The sequence below is a fragment of the Chiloscyllium punctatum genome, chromosome 42, assembly GCF_047496795.1.
Source record: "Chiloscyllium punctatum isolate Juve2018m chromosome 42, sChiPun1.3, whole genome shotgun sequence".
Classification (NCBI taxonomy): domain Eukaryota; kingdom Metazoa; phylum Chordata; class Chondrichthyes; order Orectolobiformes; family Hemiscylliidae; genus Chiloscyllium; species Chiloscyllium punctatum.
The window spans coordinates 65,860,428-65,879,807 of record NC_092780.1 but is presented as its reverse complement, the minus strand read 5'-3'; the positions used below and the strand labels follow the sequence as shown (position 1 = coordinate 65,879,807).

General features: G+C 41.5%; 1 protein-coding gene across 2 annotated transcripts; it reads left to right on the top strand.

Moving 5' to 3' along the window:
- Positions 1–3,674: 3,674 nt before the first annotated feature.
- Positions 3,675–15,707, top strand: dnaaf19 (dynein axonemal assembly factor 19). Of its 2 annotated transcripts, none has more exons than XM_072561044.1 (4): positions 3,675–3,739; positions 4,726–4,877; positions 8,941–9,070; positions 13,425–15,707. In XM_072561044.1, the coding sequence occupies exons 2-4, from the start codon at positions 4,735–4,737 to the stop codon at positions 13,893–13,895; spliced, it is 744 nt and encodes a 247-aa protein (XP_072417145.1). In that variant the 5' UTR covers positions 3,675–3,739; positions 4,726–4,734; the 3' UTR covers positions 13,896–15,707. The 2 variants fall into 2 exon arrangements, with proteins under 2 accessions (XP_072417145.1, XP_072417144.1); XM_072561043.1 differs by having other exon boundaries at positions 3,688–3,855; positions 13,425–15,705.
- The last annotated feature ends 3,673 nt before the right edge of the window (positions 15,708–19,380 follow it).

Here is a 19,380-nt window from a genome sequence, read left to right as displayed (position 1 = left end):
ATCCCTAATCAGTCTTTGCCTTTCCAAATATATGTACATCCTATCCCTCAGGATTCCCTCCAACAGCTTGCCCACAACTGATGTCAGATAGTTTAAGAAAGTGTTCAGGATAGGAGATAGTGAGGACTGCAGGTGCTGGAAAGTCAGAGTTGATACAATGTGGAACCAAGAAAAGCACAGCAGGTCAAGCAGCATCAGAGGAGCGGGGGGACAACATTTTGGGTAGGACTCTTCATCTGGATGTTGATGATTAATGTAACATCCATGATCCCAGGCTTTATAAATACAGACATATGATGGAATCTTATAAGGGCCTGATTTGACATGGGCTATGGCAGAATTCGGCAAGAAGTCTGGTCAGACCTATATTGATACCAAGAGCAATTCAGTGCATCTTTTATGCATTTGCTGAGTGGCAGTGCAAGTTTCTCCCTTGGTAGTGGCAAGTTGCTAATTAAGGGGAATTACGGTTTGTTATAAGCCTTGTTAACTCGGCAATTCACATCATTGACATTTAGCTTCCTGTCTTACTAAATGTGCCACACAAGCTTGATGTTGAGAATTTTTGATATGGAAGTTCGAATGGGTACCTGGAAACATCACTTCGCTGCTGGCTGTGGGGAGACTCCGTGTTGCTCACCATCAAGCAAAGTCTCAGGGAACAATTCATGGGCATCAGTCACATGCATATCTTGTTCATGGACATTGGCATCCGACATTAACCAACCTTTTATAATCATCAACCTCTGTTCCACCTACAGGCTGCCCTGGAAGCACTGGGCCGTCAATAGTTTTGAAAGACTGCTGCAAGGACTCTTTGAGGGCAATTTATGGCCAATGAGGTTTGGAGAGCAAAAGGCCGGGATTGGGAGTGGGATGGTGGGGAAACAGAGGCATTTGTTGAAGTAGGGATAAGGGCCATGATAGGGAAAAATTTATGGTATTTGGGGTGTAGGCACAACAGCATTGGAGGGCAGAGTAGGCTACAGGGAGGGAGTGTGGAAAGTTGGTTATTGGCTGTGACACCACAATGGCCTCCACAGGGGGAGTGTAGAGAACCAAGATGGGCATCATTAAAGTATAAGGTTGGGGCTTAAGGGCAGGGAGAACAGTTGGAGGTAAAGTTCAATATGATGGATCGCCAGATAGTGGGAATGGTGGAAATGGGCTGTTGGTGTAGGCAAGGTGAAAAGGGGCATGAAGGGTCTAGGGGCAGGGAATATCTGGTGATAAGGCATAGCTCCATGCTAACAGTGTCCATCACAAGCTGCATTCCCTGCCACTACATACTATGTTCTAGAAGATAAATGCAACTGAGAAATGGCTGTTATAGCACACAGGATGGCAGGAGTCAGTGTCAATTTGATAGGAAAAAGCACAGCATCCACATCTGCTGGATGTTAGGACATTGGAGGAGCAAATACATGAAGTGTGGGTTTGCAGACTCCTACTACATGTAATTTGTCATTGTCCATTTTGAATGCAGAGTGAACAGGCTGAGGATTTAAATCCTAGTCAGAGGTGATTGTATCATGCCATTGGTGCTTGTAAATTGAACAATGGCATCTCAATGATGCTGAAATTAGCAGTAATGACTTAAAAAGAGGCCAAAGGTGACCCATTACTTATGCAATCTCCAAGGATGCTGTGGGAAATGGAGACTATTGTTTCATTATCTGTCATTTCATTTTAATGATGATCGGTTCTGAAAGCAATAAAAAGTTGAATGACTGATATTGTTGCGGGTAGGAAGGGGTTGGAGTACAGTAGGCACTCCTCTTTGATATAATGTTCTGGTCTGTCAGCTGGCATAGTACTGTCAACATGACACTACACATGCTGAGGCTGGATCTGAATGAATGATGGAGACATGGCTCTCATTAATGGGGTGCAGTATGTCTCACCCCATACAGCCGTCATCTGCAGGGTATGCCACTCTTCTGAGACCTAAAACCATCTTCTGCTCCTTATGTCCCCAACATAGATGAGTTCTGGGAAGGCTTTGCACCCTCACTGATGGTAGAATGTTGGTTGATGTGACTGCCTTGCTGGGAAGGTGCAGGAGGTCCAGGACCAACAGCCTATACGATACAAATCAAGAAATCTAGAAACATAAGTCAACAAAGTTGGAAAAATGCAAAGAAATTTCTAGAGAAACAGAATTTAAAGCAGAGAAATCATGTTACTCTGGAGCACCTGATAGACCGGGCATTAGGTTGCTATCTTCACATCACAAAACGGTTGCAAAAGCACTGAAGAAATTGTTTAAAAAATAAGAAAAGAGAAAATAGGGTCTTCAAAATTACAGAGGAATTAGAGAGGGTCAGCAAAAAGATATTTCCTCTTGTGTACAATCTAGAAATAGGACTCATAAAGACAATCAAGTCAGTCTCTAATAATTCCAATAAGAAATTCAGAAGAAATGAGTTTATCTATAGTGTGTGTAATTTGCTATTAGATGGAGTGGCTGAGGTGATGGGTATAGATGCATTGTAAGTGCATGAGGGAGAAAGAAATAAAAAGATATGGCAAAGAATGGGAAGAAAGAAACTGGTGGGGCATAAACAGGGACATTAACTGTTTGCTCCATATATTTCTGTAAATTATGTGTAATTCAATGGGGTTGACTATTCTGTACCCATTGATGACCCCTACAGTGTGTTTTAGCGATGCTAGCCCAGGTGTAACAATCTAACATTCAAATGGAAGATGAACAGTAAAGTTGCCATAATCCACAAAGACTGAATAGGCTCAGGCTCTTTTACCTGGAGTGTCGGAAGCTGAGGGGGTGACCTTATAGAGGTTTATAAAATCATGAGAGGCATGGATAGGGTAAATAGACAAGGTCTTTTTCCCTAGCTTGGGAGAGTCTAGAACTAGGGGACATAGATTTAGGGTAAGAGAGGAAAGGTTTAAAAGGGACCTAAGGGGCAACATTTGCATGCAGAGGATGGTGTGTGAAGGGAATGAGCTGCCCATGCAAGTGGTGGAGGCTGGTACAACTGCAACATTTAAAAGGCATCTGGATGGGTAAATGAATAGGAAGAGTTTGGAGGGATATGGGCCGGGTGCTGGCAAATGGGACGTTTGTGTTGGGATATCTGGACGAATTGGGCTGAAGGGTCTGTTTCCATGCTGTACATCTCTATGACCATCGGCATCCCTCTCCACAGAGATCACACTATCATTGCAATCCAACAATCAGTGTTAAAAATCACCCAACACCAGGTTACAGTCCAACAGGTTTATTTGGAAGCACTAACTTTCAGAGCACTGCCCCCTTCATCAGGTGGTTGTGGAGTAACCAAAAGCTAGTGCTTCCAATTAACCCTGTTGGACTATAACCTGGTGCTGTGTGATTTTTAACTTTGTACACCCCAGTCCAACAGCAGCATCTCCACATCACAACAGTCAGTGGTAATTATTTCTTTAAACCTTACTTGAGTTCAGCGCCTGGCTCCAGGTGGGTGGGTCTGGCCCCCTCAATGCCCCGGGTCAAAGTGAGTGACCTCCCAGCCACGTGACGACAAACCGCCATTGTCAGGGCAACAAGGCGCAGGGGGCGGGGCTGCGCGGCGCGGGGCGGGGCCGGGATGGGGCGGGGCAGGGTGACGTGGCGCGGGGCGGGGCAGGCCGGGTGACGCGGCGCGGGGCGGGGCGGGGCGGGACGGGGCGGGGTGACGCGGTTATCATAGCAACCGCAGGGGGCACGGCGCGTGGGTCTTAGCCCTGGCCTCAGGTGAGCCCTAGGCCCGGGATCCTGCTGTGGTAACAGCTCAGTCTCAGGCCCTAGCCCCCAGCTCACTGCCGTGTCGTTCCCCGGTGTCGGTTTATTTGTTCACAGGAAGGGACCAGGTACGGGGTGGGGGGGGATTAAAGATGGGGAGGGTTTGGGCCGAGCGGTGGGTTGGCTACACTCTATTGCGGGACATTGAGCTGGAGAGGCCAAATGGGTCAAGCTAGGATCTGGAGGTAGGAGATTCAGAGGGAAAGCCGGGTGAATCGGAGAGGGTGAGGAGAGGAGATCAGCAAAGTGGAAAGAGGAGAGTTGGCTGGAGCTTGAGGCACTGAATGGTGACAGGTACCAGCTGAGTGGAGCAGCAGATAATTCATCCAACCTGGAGGGATCTCTTAATGTCAATCACTGCATTGAGTATGAATCCCTGAACTTGAACTGCAATAAGACATGATTCAGGTGCTCAGCTTCGAGCTGCATCTTTCTGAGTGACTACCAGGAGTTGATTCCCGGCAGTTCGTTTGGTTAGCTTTGCTTGTCTCCAAACTGACTGGAGTGTACTATCCTGAAAAGCAGAAGGCTGGAAGAATTCAGCGTCAGGAGGTGGAGAAGTTAACTTTTAGGGGGGCAGGAGTCCTGAAGAAGGGTTATACCTGAAACATTAACTACTTCACCTGCTGATGCTGCCTGGCTTGCTGTGTTCTTCCAGCCTCCTGCTTTTCAGTATATAGATAGTATACTCCAGTTGGTTTGGAGATAAACAGAGCTAGCCAATGGAACTGCCTGGAATCAGCTTCTGGTAGTGACACAGAGTCATGCACCTAGAAACCCAGCACCTGAGTCATGCCTTACTCCATTTCAAACTTGCTTGCTATGTTCTTCAGTCTCCTGCTTGTCTGCCTTAGATTCCAGCATCTGCAGTTTTTTTTTGTCTTTAATCTATATCCTGAAAAGCTGGTCATTTATGATTTTCCTCATGTTCCCTCCAGTCACTGCAGATGGAGGAAAGCGAAGCCCTTGATTTCAAGGCTCTGAAGAGAGAGTTAGAAACAGCCTTGTTTCTAGATGAGAAATACAAACGAGAAAATGATGCAAAGTTCAGGGCCATTCATCAGAAAGTGGGATCGTATGAGGAATTCAGGTAACGAGAAATGCTTGCATTCAGATATGATTGATGTTAATAGGCTGGGATGTTTACACCACTTCAGAGTACATGAGGCACTTCTGCAGTCTCTGTCAGGTTGTGAATGGAAATACTGAATACTAATTACTATACACAGATCACTGGCTTTGTAGAAATGAGAACAGGGACCCATCATACTCCATTCCAGCAGAAGTGTCGATTAATGAATCAGTGGATGATTAAATTTTCAAGTTTTCAATGGATATGATATTTTGAGATACTTGAAGCATGACCTGATTTGTTTATCAAGCTTAAGAGGAATGATGGCTTTGACCTGTGATTCTGCAAATTCTCCATTGTTGGATTTTACCATAAGTGAGATCTGCCGTATTCTAATTGATAGTGTTTGATTCATATGATTACTCATCCTCGGGGACCGGTGGAGACAGTTGTTGAAATTTTTAAGACTGAGTTAAATGGATTCTTGATAAACAAAGGTTATTAGAAGTAGACAGGAATGTAAATTTAAGGCTGCAATTGTATCAACCACCATGTTATCCGCTGGCAAAACCAGCTTGTGGTGCTGCCTGTAATACATAAATTCACATATGAACGTAGGTATTGTGCAACTACCATGATGGTAGAAGGTAAACCAGATAAATCATGGTTTGTTTTCCATCTAGTGATGCATGTGTTTGTTAGTATAAACAGAACAAAATCTTTTGAAGAAGCTGTTTGATTGAATATAGCCCTTTTTTAAAAATTCTTTACTGATCATGATCAAGGTGGAAAATCAAACTGCTCATTACCAGAAACAGACGTGTTGACATGCACAATGTTGACAGTTTTTTGTCAGAGCGCATGTTCTATGTCCCTCCTGTTTCCAGCAGTGGTATTCTCCCATGCTGTTCAGCTCAGCAATTTTGTAGATTCTTGAGGTGTAGCTTGACTGGGAGGAGAAAAGAGTACTGTCACAAGTGGCTGTCAGACTTGTATGATTTGGTTTGACAAAGCTGGTAGCACTGGCTGTCTTACATCTCCGTGGTAGATGAGCTCTTATGCCAGTGAGCATTTAGTGATGAACATTTTCTAATTATTGAAGATGAGTCTTATTTTATAAGACTGTTATTTCCTACCTCATCCTCTGGTCTACAATCCTATTTACTACCTTTATTTCCACTAAGACTTCAGACATTATGGGTATGAATCAGCTGTAACATCTTTGATCTCTGATTTCTAATTACATTCAATCACAAGGCCCTGAATATCCTGAAGTGTGGCATTGTTTGTTGTATTATTTTGTCCTCTCATCTATAGTTCAGCAGAAACCATCCTAACTTGGAAATAACTCGCCAAGCCTTCAGTGTCACTGGTTCAAAATCCTGAAATCCCCTCTAAGGGCATTGTGGGTTTAACAACAGCACACATGTGCAGTGGTTCAAGAAGGCAGCTCACCACAGCTGCCTTCTGAAGGGCAGTTAGGAAAGGGCAGTAAATGCTGGCCAGCCAGTAATGTCACCACCCCATGAGTGAATTAAAAAGAAAAATCAGTTTCTACCTTTCCCTTCTGGGCTTTTACTTGATTGAGAAGCTCCCCACTGGGGAAGAATCCTGCTCTTTTTTTTAAATCACCTTGTTCAGAGATGTTGTTATATACCTGTAGAGCAAGTGGAACTTGAACCTGATCCTTCTGGCGCAGAGATAGGGATAATACTAATGCAACACCAAGAGCGTTACAAAATCCGTTCTTAAGTAAAAACTCCAATGAGCTCACCAACTCTGGAGTTGTTCAGTTTGACCCATTTAGGGGCCTATTCTTCCAGCAATGACACAGCTAACATTTTCTGTTTATAAAGGATTATTAACAGACTTGTTCTGAGAGTATCTCGGCTTCTACATGGAAGTCTCATTACGTGGTCATGGTCTTTATATGCTATTTCAAGAAGAATGTGAGCTGTGCCTTTATTTTGTATTAAGAAAGGTAATGGAAACCTGAGTTGATTCCATTAGTATGCTGTATCTAAATTATCAGAGTCTTAACAGTGACTCAGTGGTGACACACTCATTTCTTGGTCAGATATCATGGGTTCAACTCCTCTTCAGGAAAGTGAGCACAAAACCAAGGCAGGAATCCCAGTGTGGGACTGAGTGATTGTTGTACTGTTGGAAGTGCTATCATTTAGATGAGATGTTAAATTTGCCCTGTCAATTAAATGGAGAAAGAAATTTTGAAGATGAGTTATGTTTTCCCAAGTGTGTCAGTAATTACCCCTCAATGAAAATCACCAAAATACCTTATCTGGTTGATCACCAGTTTGAAGGGTTAAATCTTCTTGCTGCCTGACCTGATTATTATTTCCAGCATTGTCTATTGACAACAGAGAAGGAAATGTGATGATTGGGAGTAAAATCAAGTACCAAAAGAGAAATAAAGAGCAAGAAAGAAAGTTTAGATGAGAGGAAAAAACATTAAAAAAAAAGGAAAAAGTTTGATTTTTAAATATGTAAAGGAAAAAGTAACAACTTGCTGGCATGAAACTTCACATTTTAAATTTACTTCTCTGGCATTTGTGTTAACAGATAATACATTGTTCAAAGGAGAGTTGTACTGTTAAATCTAATCTTTCTGTATGAGTTTAAAGAGCCATTTATCACACAGTGGAGTGCTAATTGGCCCATTGACTCTATTGCTGACTCTCTGTGGAGCAATCCCTTCTGACCCACTTCCTTCACCCATTCCCCATTGCTTTGCAAATTTTAATTCCTTCAAGCACCTAGTGAATTTCCTGTTGGGCTTAATTTTAGTTTTCACTCTTGGTTTAGAATTCTTTGGTGTCTGAACAGCACTCTAGAAGAGTCAGGCTAGCTTTGATCCTAAAGACTTAAAACCTCACCCACTGGTTTCTTCTGAACTGTTGATTGGATACTCAGTCTGATGAAAATATTCACACTGCATTTGAATGTGCAGTAGAAATCAGTAGATGTGTTGAGAATTAATAATTCTCATTTAACTTTGCTTTGATTTTGAAACCAATCCAGAAAGCAGTGGAGTGGAGGTATGCCTAGGCAGTAGGGCAGAATACTTGAAGTTAGATTGGCTGCCTGATGTACATTCCACCTGAAGGTCAGCATCGTTGAATAAGTCATTGTTCATGATGAGCATTCTAACAGGTAGTCCATGTCGCACTGAAACGTTTTTTTGTTTCTGTCCAATTTGAACTTCTACTGCACAGTGTCTTGAGCTGGGAAAATAATCCAAATTGAAGCTAATTAGACCCCAGCATAAGTTGGTGTTTCTATAATATCCTAACTGACTTCTATTTTTTAATAAATCAGTATCGATCTCCCCATCCAATTGTCACCTGTTCTCCCAAGTACATTCACTCGTGTGCTAGCAGCCTCACAGGAATAAGCAGCCTTCTGACCTCTTCTGCAAATGTGAGACTTTAGACCACAATGTGTAGCAGCTTATTATTTATAGGAATTAGCAGCAATTTGTCTTGCCTAATGTGCTCACACCTCCAACAAAAGATCAGAAACAGGAATTCCTTTTTTAAGAGTACACTTCAAATATCAGGAAGTTAAGAGTACAGCTAGAAAAGTCGGGTGAAACATTTTCACTGAAAAATGTAGGGAATCCACTTCCAGGGAAACCACTGAATTGATGTAACAAGGTTTGCTTTGGCAAGAGAATTGAGAGATTTGGTGAGGAGATGTGAATGTTGTATCTTAAATAGGCATTTTAAACTTAAAAGCTGCTCTTGTTCAGAACTTTTCCTATGCCTGTTCCTTCTGTTTTATTTCCGCCTGTCAGTGTCCTGACTGAACCAATATCGGGAATGAAAGTGAACTTCCTGATCTGTGTGAGACAGTACTGAACTTTTATAGTCTCCTTACCCACAGGACACTGACTTCTAATAGGAGAATTAGAAGCTATAAAACTTTGAGGACAAAATAAATCTTAAAAATCACACAACACCAGGTTATAGTTCAATAGGTTTAATTGACCCCAGTCCAACACCGGCATCTCCAAATCAAAACAAATCTTAGCAAGTGAATCCAATTTTTCTACTTTGTGCAGGGATATTGTGCTGGCATCGCACCTGAAACCCCTGGACTTGCAAGACAAGTTGGGAGCAAGGAATCAACCCTGGAATAGATGTGCTCGGTCATTGAGCACAAAAGACAGTGTCCAGGTCGGGCTATCCCAGGTTAGTGTCTAATGGTCACTCAGTGTGAATAAATATAGGTAGCATTCTGTAGAAGTCAGAGATGATGCATCTTGAATGCAACACTAAAACTCTGCACTACACAATTTGAAGAACTGATCAGTTCAAGAACTGATTCGGTAAATAGAAACTAATTTCTCTGTTTTTGGTCTGCCCAGAACAAAGAGGTAGAACCTTAATTAAAGTTTAACAGTTTGGGGATTATGTCTGGAATTCTTTTAGTCTGAAAATACAGAATTGTTTCCTTTAGAAAGCTATTGAGCCTGGGGTTAATTGAAAATTTCAGCTGAGATCAATAAGAATTACTGTTGCAACAACATGTCAGTCAGGTAAAACTAACATGTCTTGTGACAGTCTAATCCCAGCTCACATTCTGTGTTAGTGGGTGTACCAACCCCTTGGTCACAGTTGCTTTATGATGATATGCAAAGTCATCTTTGAAGGATCAAAACACAGCATTGCTATGAACAAGATAATTATTTAAGGTAGGAAAGGACATGGAACCACGAAGGTTAGATGATGTTAAGATACAAATCAGCCGTCCTCTAATGACTGAACAGGGTCGAGGATCTCTGTAAGTTCTCTCTGTTTCTTTCTCTTGCCTCAAACGCTGGTAGGCTTTTTGACACTGGGAGCATCATAGTAAGCTTGACCTTTCCTTGTATGTAACAGCTTGGAGCAGGACTGCTTGCATAATGTAGAGTGAGCAATCTTGGCTGTGTCTGCTGCTTCCTAGTCAATTACGTCGCCAACAGAGCAGGCTGATCTGCAAGGCTCAGTATCTCATTGCAGGCCTATACTTCCCATGATATAAACTTCCAATGGTTTTAAATTTAGCAAAATAAAATTCCTTTCTCTCTGTATTGTCTGCATAATTTCTTTGCTATTTAAATCCCCAATGATGTACACTGAGCAAAAGGAACCATAAATGCAAGATAGTTATTAATAAATCTAATAGTGAAATGAGGCAAGATCTCTTTATTTAGAGTGATTAGAATGTAGATCACATCACCACAAGGAGTCACAGGCAAATAGCATGGATGCATTTAAGGGGCAGTTGAGAATTTGAGAATAATGTTAATTGGTCATGCTGTTTGGTTAAGTTTAATTTAAGTGGAACACAACTTATATTGAGGATAAATGCTGACATGTCAGTCAGGTCAATGGCCTGTTTTTTTTGTGCTGGTCATACAGTATAATATTGAAGTTCCCTATGGGGAGTTAGAATCAGAATTTTTAATGGCATATAGAAAGTCCCTCGGCCCATTGTGTCCTATGGTCATCAAGCTTCTGTCTGTCCTAATTCCATGTACTAGCGCTATCACTTAGAGTCATAGAGTCACAGAGATGGACAGCATGGAAACAGACTCTTCGGTCCAATCTGTCTATGCCGACCAGATATCCTACCTCAATTTAGTCCCACCTGCCAGCACCTGGCCCATATGCCTCCAATCCCTTCCTATTCATATACCCAACCAAATGCCTTTTAAATGTTGCAATTGTACCAGTTTCCACCACTTCCTCTGGCAGCTCATTCCATACACGTACCACCCTCTCTATGAAAAAGTTGCCCCTTAAGTCTCTTTAATATCTTTCCCCTCTCATCCTAAACCTATGCCCTCTAGTTCTGGATTCTCCCACCCCTGGGCAAAGACTGTCTATTTATCTTATCCATGCCCCTCATAATTTCATAAACCTCTCTAAGGTCACCCCTCAGCTTCCAATGCTCCAGGGAAAACAGCCCCAGCCTATTCAACCTCTCCCTATGGCTCAAATCCTCCAACACTGGTAACATCGTTGTAAATCTTTTCTGAACCCTTTCAAGTTTCACAACATCTTTCCAATAGGTGTGTCATAACATAACAGGTTGATTACAATAACACAGTAGTAGTAATAATAATAATAATAATAATTTTAAAACTACAATGTTGAACTCCACATTTTCCTTCAAAGTGTCATGACATTTTCCTCAGCTGGTTTATCTTCTCCAAGAAACTGCCTCTCTCTAAGGCAATACACCTTCATTGTCTAAATAAATCTTTAAATATCATGATGGTTTCTGGGTCTACCACCTTTTTAGCCGGTGAGTTTGACATACCACAATTGTCTGGTTACAAATCATTATCTTTTAGGCAGATTCTGTTTTCCTTCTATATTTATTTGTACATTGCTCTCTACTGTATCTCTGTATTCCATCTTCTGTCAAATTAGTATAAAATCCCTAGGCGAAAACTGTTGGACTAGTACAGATCCCACCTTTCCCAGAATGGACGCAGTGATCCAGGAATCTAAAACCTTCCCTCCTGTTCCAACTCAAGAACCACCATTTATCTGTTTTATCCACCTGTTCTTATACCCACTAGTATGGCACCAAGAGTAATCCAGAGATTATAATCTTTTGAGGTCCTTTTTAAGATGCTGCCTGGCACCCTAAATTCTTGTTGCAGGACCTGCTTTCCACTTAAGTCATTTAGCCACAATGTTAACCATGATCTCTGACTGATCATCCTCATTCTTCAGAATGCCTTGTTACTATTCAGTGACAATCTTGACCCCCTACCCCCAGGGAGGTAACGCCATCATGAAATCACATCTGCAGCTGCTGAAATGTCAGTCTTTTTTTGAATCTCCAGCCCCTACTGATCTCCCTCTCTTTCTGCTCCCATCCTGTGCAGCTCGACATGGCTCCACTTCCCTGGGGTATTGTCTCTCTCACACGCATAGAAAATTGAAGCAGGACAAGGCTATTTGGGCTTTTGAGGTTGCTCTGCCACTTCTTGTGATTCAAGCATGAGTACTCCCGTATCCCTTTACTGTAGCTTGCCACAATCTTTCTCTACTTTAAGTAATCACCCTGTAGTACATTTGTACATTGTAGTACATTTACTTCTTTCAGCAAAATCATTAATATATATTGTAAATAATTGTGGCCTCAATATAGATTCCTGTGACATTTCTTTAGTTACATGTTGTCATCTTGGAAATGTTCCCTTTATCCCAACTCTCTTTTCTATTAGCCAATTACAATGCTAATTACAACCCTAACACCATTACTTTTATTTTAATAAATGGCCTGACATGTGGATAAATGCTTTCTGGAAATCCAAATATATGATATCAGTGGCTTCCCTTTTATCCATCCTGCTTTTTACGACCTCAAAGAAGTTTTAAAACTTCATCAGACACAATTTCCACTGGCTCCTTCTAGTTTCCAAGTTCATGTCCACGCTTTGATTGTAATGTTTTCCCCTCTTCTGCCTTTTCCACTTCAATTTTTCCATTTTCATGTTTGTATTTAGTTTCCCTTTTTAGCTGAATTTCTTTTTAATAATTTTGAATTTCTTTGTTGCTTCCACAACAGTGACTCTCAGGATATTCATCTCCACTAGTTGCAGAAGCAATGTGCTATGTATAAGCTAGTCAGAGATCACAATTACATATCCGTACATATCCTCTGAGGTCGCTATCAAAAACAGATAGAATCTGTTTGTAATAGTAAATGAGATTGTTGGTGTTTTACCAGCTGAGCTTTGTTATTAAGGGAAGTAGGAGGGAGGAGTGTTACTGGTATATGACTGTAATTCTGGGAATGGAAGCAAATAGATTATTCGGATCAATCTACCTACAATTAAGTTGGTAAAGTGTAGTTATGCCCCCATGGTAACTTATACAGTGCTTCCCCAAATTGTTTGCCATGTGAGAAATGGGCCCAGTACCTTTTCTAGGGATGGAGATCCTCCCATGCCTCCTAAAAGCTTGTTGTTGGGCTGCATTGATATATGAATAGATGGAAAGGTGACCATCAAGCCCAGGTATAAATGAGCTGAATTGTTTCAACGATTGTGTCAAACTGTTTCACACACTTTAAATGTCAGGCTCAATTCTCCTTCCTATTTCCCTTGGTGGTTGAGTCACTATTTTTTGCGAATTCTGTGTTTTCAAGGTGTTTGCACTGGTCAGTGCAATGCCTTTTGCATATATAATTTAAATTTTGTTCATTCCAGGCATGGTTATTTTGTAAAGCAGAGCTCCCCCTACATAGTTGCAACTGAATGCTTTAGCCCCATTCTCAGATAGATCAGCTGTACCTTTACTAGTTTGGTACTTGTCACACTAGCTGTTGCAAGGCCTCTCTGTGTGAGATTGCCAAATTAGTGCTGAATCATGGGCATATTTTCTGCTATGAGTATAAATTTCTATTGAACTCAGCTGATTCTGCCCACTTCGGGTCACCTGAAGGCAGGTATGATTCCAAAAACATTTGGAAACGTAGTCACATTACTAATATTGATCTTAGGTTGAAACCCATATCACATTATCTCTTCCTAAAACCTAGCACTCACATTCCAAGCCGAAGACAGCTGCTGAGTTCAGCCGTGACTGGAGAAGATATTACAGCACCGAAGCAGAGAAATACAGTTTCCTTCTCAACCTTGGTGGTCAGCTTTTGGGGAACATCTTCTGTGCTGAAATTGGATTTGGATATCTTGGTGAGTTCCTCGTCATCCTTTGCAATAATTTCCAACGAACAGATGGCCAGGCAATATACTGGATCCTGCTGCATCTTTCTCAAACCCAACGATTTGACCTAAATGTGGATTTCCTGAGCAGCAGCGAAAGGGAGAAAGGCATGAAGTTATTTCAAATGCTGCTACAGGTGCTGGATGGTTCCCCAGGGCTGAGCAGTGAAGAAGAGCTGGAAGGTGCAGAAGATGTTGCAAAAAAGGTGTGTGCTGCAGAGGAGGTGGTTAATATAGCAATGGTACAAAAATTAATGGAAGCGTACAAGTTGAGTAAGTGCTGTTAGAGATCAAGGTTTGGAAGATTTATCCCCATTTTGCGTACATGTGATTCTTTATTCCTTCACTTCAAAGAAAGTAAAACAAATTTTATTAATTGGGAGGGTTTGCCTTTTAGGTGGATGTTTTAGTGTCAAAAAGTGTGGTGCTGGAAAAGTGCAGCAAGTCAGACAGCATCCAGGGAACATAAGAGTCTACGTTTCGGGCATAAGCCCTTCAGGAATGGGCTTGAGCCCGAAACGTTGACTCTCCTGCTCCTCAGATGCCGCCTGACCTGCTGTGCTTTTCCAGCGCCACACGTTTTGCCTCTGATCTCTAGTATCTGTAGTACTCACTTTTTCCAGGTGGTTGTTTTGGTCAAAGTAATTCCCCTTCTGCTTATTCCACAGAAGACATTTCTCACCAGTTTAAATATCTACCTTTTAAAATGGGTTGTTGTTTATACTGGCGGAACTGATTAACCATTATCCATTTGTGTTACCACCCATTTCATAGTTGCTTTAGGGTTTTTGATTATTCCGGTCAAAGCAAAAAAAAACTGTCTATAGCCCATCAGCTCAACTGAAACCAATTTTAGCCACCTGATGAATCGTTGCTGTTTTTAAGAAAGTTAGTAATGCCCAGATGTTTCCAAAATGTTGGCCCACTTGCTTGAGTTAAATAAGGAGGTCTCTGTCTGCTGAGTTTTACAACATTTTTGTTTTATTGGTAGTTTCCTTTTATCCTGTAGTACAATGTAAAATGTTACCAACCTAAGTTTTATTTTTTAATGGTTGAGTCATTTGCACGAATGTACTCAATACAAGCATTATTGAGACTTTGTATGTGTTATGACTGGTCATCATGTGTTTTCTTGGGGGCCGGGTAGCTCTCGACTACCTTGCTAACTGAAAGAAGTCAATTTCCATTGCACCCATTTAAGCTGCTGTGTTCCTGGGCTTGTACCTGGTAATGTTAACATTGCAGTGCAGAGGCTGGCCTATGAAGCTGTCTGCTGAGGCTTTTAAAAATGTGGTGTTTTTAGGGAATAAAATGGTGAACACCATCCGAGGAGTACATCAAGAAATAAAACTAGGATTTTTATTTCTGCTTGATGTATGGTTTCTAAAATTTAAGTCTTAATTGGATGAAGCTGTTGGTATATCCCATAATAATGGGTCTGTCTTTGCTTAAACACCTTGTGTTTATATAATAGGGAAAAATGCATTTAATTAATTTGTACACAGGAGTAATTGTTTGGTTTTGACACCAACTGCTTTCTACTTCAGTTTTCTCTCTGACCTCTGGTTTTTGGCTTTTTCCCCCAATGTCAGGTGTTAGATTGAACTGTGGAGTCAGGGTCTAAGTTGAGGCTCATCCATCCCACAGCTGCATGAATCCATTAACTTCAGTATCTTCTGATGTTTCTGATGCTGGATGTCGTTGCAAAACTTGATATGTTACACTGGAAATTCCTCAGTGTTTTTGACAAGCAAAAGTGTCTGTGAACAGCTTATCCCCAGTCTGGGAGGTTTCTGGGCATCCAACCTACCTCCTCCAATAGCAGTGTGCTGAGGCAGCAGCTGGGCAGTGGGTGGGTGGAGCCTGTGGGAAAGTAGGTGGAGAATGAGATTGAGCTCTATTCTTTCTACACAGCTCCTGCAATTTATATCTTGTTAAAATGTGTTAATCCTAACAAATTACAGAAGCTTTATTCTTAAGATTTGTTCTTTATGACTGTTTGATGTTTACTCCAAACAATAGTATTTCTTAGTCTGCTTTTTTTTTAAACAAAGTTTTTGCTTGAAAGAAAAAGTAATAAAAAATCTCTGATTGCACCGGTGACATTTTAGTAGTTTTCTTTTTGAGAATTTTCTGATAATCAAGACTGAGATTGGCATATTTTCCCTTTTTCAAGTAGTCAGGGGTAGATATATTAACTTCAGCAATGGATAGAGCACAGAGTCCAAATGTAACCCAGACAGTATATTTGGTATTGCCTCAAGTTAATGTAACTCCTCAAGACACAGTATTATTTTACTCACTCACTTTCTCCTTCCAATCTTCTTCAGCCTAGTCTTAAAAGAACCTCACCTAACCATTGTAGCTTAAGCTTGACCAGCAGGCAGTCTGATGGCTTCTTATCTGGCTTGCCAGTGGTGTTCCGTAAAGGTTCGGAGGTACATATTGAACTTGCTGCATCATGCTCTTCCAGCACTTACTTTCATATAGCAGCTTTCATATGCTGTGTTTCTGATCATCTAGACTAGGAATGTTAATACATCTGGATGGACACCTTGATTATTAACAATGCTGGTTAATCTCATGCAGCCCTGTTTACAGGAGAGCCGATGATGGCCTGTCAAGAAGGAAAATAATTTGCATGTCTTAGCAGCTTTTAGCACTTTGGGATGTCTCTGTGTTTTACAGCCTTTGAAATACTTTTGAGGTGTAATTACTGTAGCAATATCGGAAATGTGGCAATCAGTTTGTACACAAACTAACTAATCACAATTTGTGTTTTGAGAAAGAACTGCTAGGCAGGAGTTTGGGGAGAACCTCTGTGCTCTTCAGATAAGTACCATGGAATCGTTTACTCCATGTGAGAAGACAAACTGAGTCTCTGTTTGACATGTCATTCACGTGATGGCCCCTCTGGCATTTCAACATTCCTTTGGTAGTGTATTGGAATGTCAACTTATAATGTACTCTTAGGGGGCTCAAACTCTTGAATTTTTTACTTGGACTACCTGCTATTAGCCAGTTGATGAAAATTGTGCAACATAAGATGGTGTAGACATGATGGGCTGAATGGCCTCCTACACAGTAATCATTTTGATGAGCACATGGAGTATTGTGCTGTACTGTTGTCTTCCTTTAAGGCTATAAATTTCAACTGGTGTTAAGTACTGGGTAAATTCATTTGATAGTTATTCAGACTGCAGTGTTGAATTTTAGCTTTATGGATGTTGAGTTAGGAGCTTTCAATGTTGTGGCTCTAATATCTTCTGCTCTGGGAAGTGTTTCTTAAATGTGACACCATTTGTATTAATGTGACGGATAGAAATTATGCACCACTAATGTTTTTCTTGATGTAAAATTGTTTGTTTAATGTTATTGGTGCTGATCTCATAAATGGAAGGATAGAGGCTAGTACAGGGGTATCATAAAGGATGCTAGCAACCTGACCTTTGTTCAGATTCTCCTGCTGACTGACCTGCTGCTCCAATCTGGAAATCTCAGATTTTGTTTAAATTTTAGTCTTGTTTTTTTTTTGTTTGTTTGTTTTGATATTGTATGAAGTTTAATATAAGTAACTTTTTTATTTGTAGTTAAGTATTCTCTGCCTGGGACTGCTGCTTATGAGCTGCATGAAATATATTTCCTTGATGCAGCCTGGGGATTACGAGTCTTTGTGCACGATGAATGAATTCACTGGATCAGTGTGGAGCCTGGAGCAGGTGAAGGATATCAATAAAACCTTTCTTCACTTTCCCCTTCCCGATTTGTGCCTGTGTTTCAATAGAATAAATTTCATCTTGCTCCTACATAACCAATTCTGAAACCATGCCAAGATACCAGTCAGACCAAAGCAAATGTGAAATGTAATTCAGTGAGTGCCTTAAATGAGGTGTGTCAGGGTTTGAGTTGGACACAGCAATATATTGAGCATGCTATATGCAGTCAGTGGCAACACAAGGTTTGTGATTTGAGATTACAATGAATGTAATTGAAAACAATATAAATTGAATGAACCATCATAAGCAAGTAAATTTAAAGGTTGGGGGGAGGTGGGGGGGAGGGTATACAGCAATTAAATCATAATGATTTGCTTACTGAGTTAATATTTTAGAAGCCTGGACTCATGATCAAAAACACAGATGTAGGTCCTTCCAGTTTACTAGGGAATTGAATTCAGTAATATTTATTTATCAGGTGGGATGTGGGCACCCCTGACTGAGCCAGCATTTATTGCCCATTCTACTTGCCCTTGAAGGTGGTGGTGAGTTCCCTTCTAGAACCACTGCAGCCCATTTGTGTTGGTAGATCCAAAATACTACCAGGGAGAGAGTTCCAGGATTTTGACTTAGTGACACTGAAGAAGTGGCAATATATTTCCATGTCACGATAGTGAGTGACTTGGAGGGATACTTGCAGTTGATGGTGTTCCCATGTATCTGCTGTCCTCCTAGATGTAGTGGTTGTGGGTTTGGAAGGTGCTGTCTAAGAAGCCTCAAATTTCTACAGTGTATTTTTTAGGTTGTCCACACTGCTACTACTGGGCATTGATGGTGGAAGAAATGGATGTTTGTGGACATGGTGCCAAATCAGGTAGGGTACTTTGTCCTAGATAATATCCAGCTGCTTGAGTGTTGTGGGAGTTGTACCCACCCAGACCGTGTCAGTATTCCATCACACTCCTAACTTACTCAAAGTTTGAGAGAAGATTTGTAGCTCGGGTGCTCGTTGTTGTGGTTCTGTTCGCCGAGCTGGGAATTTGTCTTGCAAATGTTTCGTCCCCTGTCTAGGTGACATCCTCAATGCTTGGGAGCCTCCTGTGAAGCGCTTCTGTGCTGTTTCCTCCGGCATTTATAGTGGCCTGTCTCTGCCGCTTCCGGTTGTCAGTTTGAGCTATCCGATACCCAACGTGAGCAAAACTAATGTAGTGTACAAAATCTCATGCAAGGACTGCAGAAAACACTACATCGGACAAACAGGAAGACAGTTAACGATCCGTATACACGAACACCAACTAGCCACGAAACGACATGACCAGCTATCCTTAGTAGCCACACACACAGACGACAAGCAACATGAATTCGACTGGGACAACACTACCATTATAGGGCAAGCCAAACCGAGAACAGCCAGGGAATTCCTAGAGGCATGGCACTCATCCACAGACTCTATCAACAAACACACCGACCTGGACCCAATATACCGGCCACTACAGTGGACAGCTCGAACTGACAACCGGAAGCGGCAGAGACAGGCCACTATAAATGCCGGAGGAAACAGCACAGAAGCGCTTCACAGGAGGGTCCCAAGCACTGAGGATGTCACCTAGACAGGGGACGAAACGTTTGCAAGACAAATTCCCAGCTCGGCGAACAGAACTGCAACAACTCCTAACTTATGTCCTGTAGATAGTGGACAGGCTTTGGGGAGTTATAAGTGAATTACTTGTTGCAGGATTCTTAGGCTCTAACCTGCTCTTGTACCACAGCTTTTGTTTGGCTAGTCCAGTTCCATTTATGATCAATGGTAACTCCTAGCATGTTGATAATGGACGACTCAGCGTGGTAATGCTATTGAATAACAAGAGGTAATGGTTAGTCTGCCTCTGTTTGGAGATAATCATTGCCTGGTAGTAGTGCGTGGCGAACATTAATTTATAGTTGTCACCTAGATATTATCCAGGTCTTGTTGCATTTGAACATGGGCTACTTCAGAAACTGAGGGATTGTGAATGATGTTGAATGTTCCAATTCTGAAGGGAGAGGGTTCCACAAC

Excerpts from the sequence above, each read along its gene's own strand:
- dnaaf19 (XM_072561044.1), top strand. The coding sequence starts at position 4,735 with ATGGAGGAAAGCGAAGCCCTTGATTTCAAGGCTCTGAAGAGAGAGTTA. Across the intron at positions 4,878-8,940 it reads GGATCGTATGAGGAATTCAG|GGATATTGTGCTGGCATCGC; the intron begins GTAACGAGAAAT and ends TACTTTGTGCAG. Across the intron at positions 9,071-13,424 it reads TCCAGGTCGGGCTATCCCAG|CACTCACATTCCAAGCCGAA; the intron begins GTTAGTGTCTAA and ends CCTAAAACCTAG.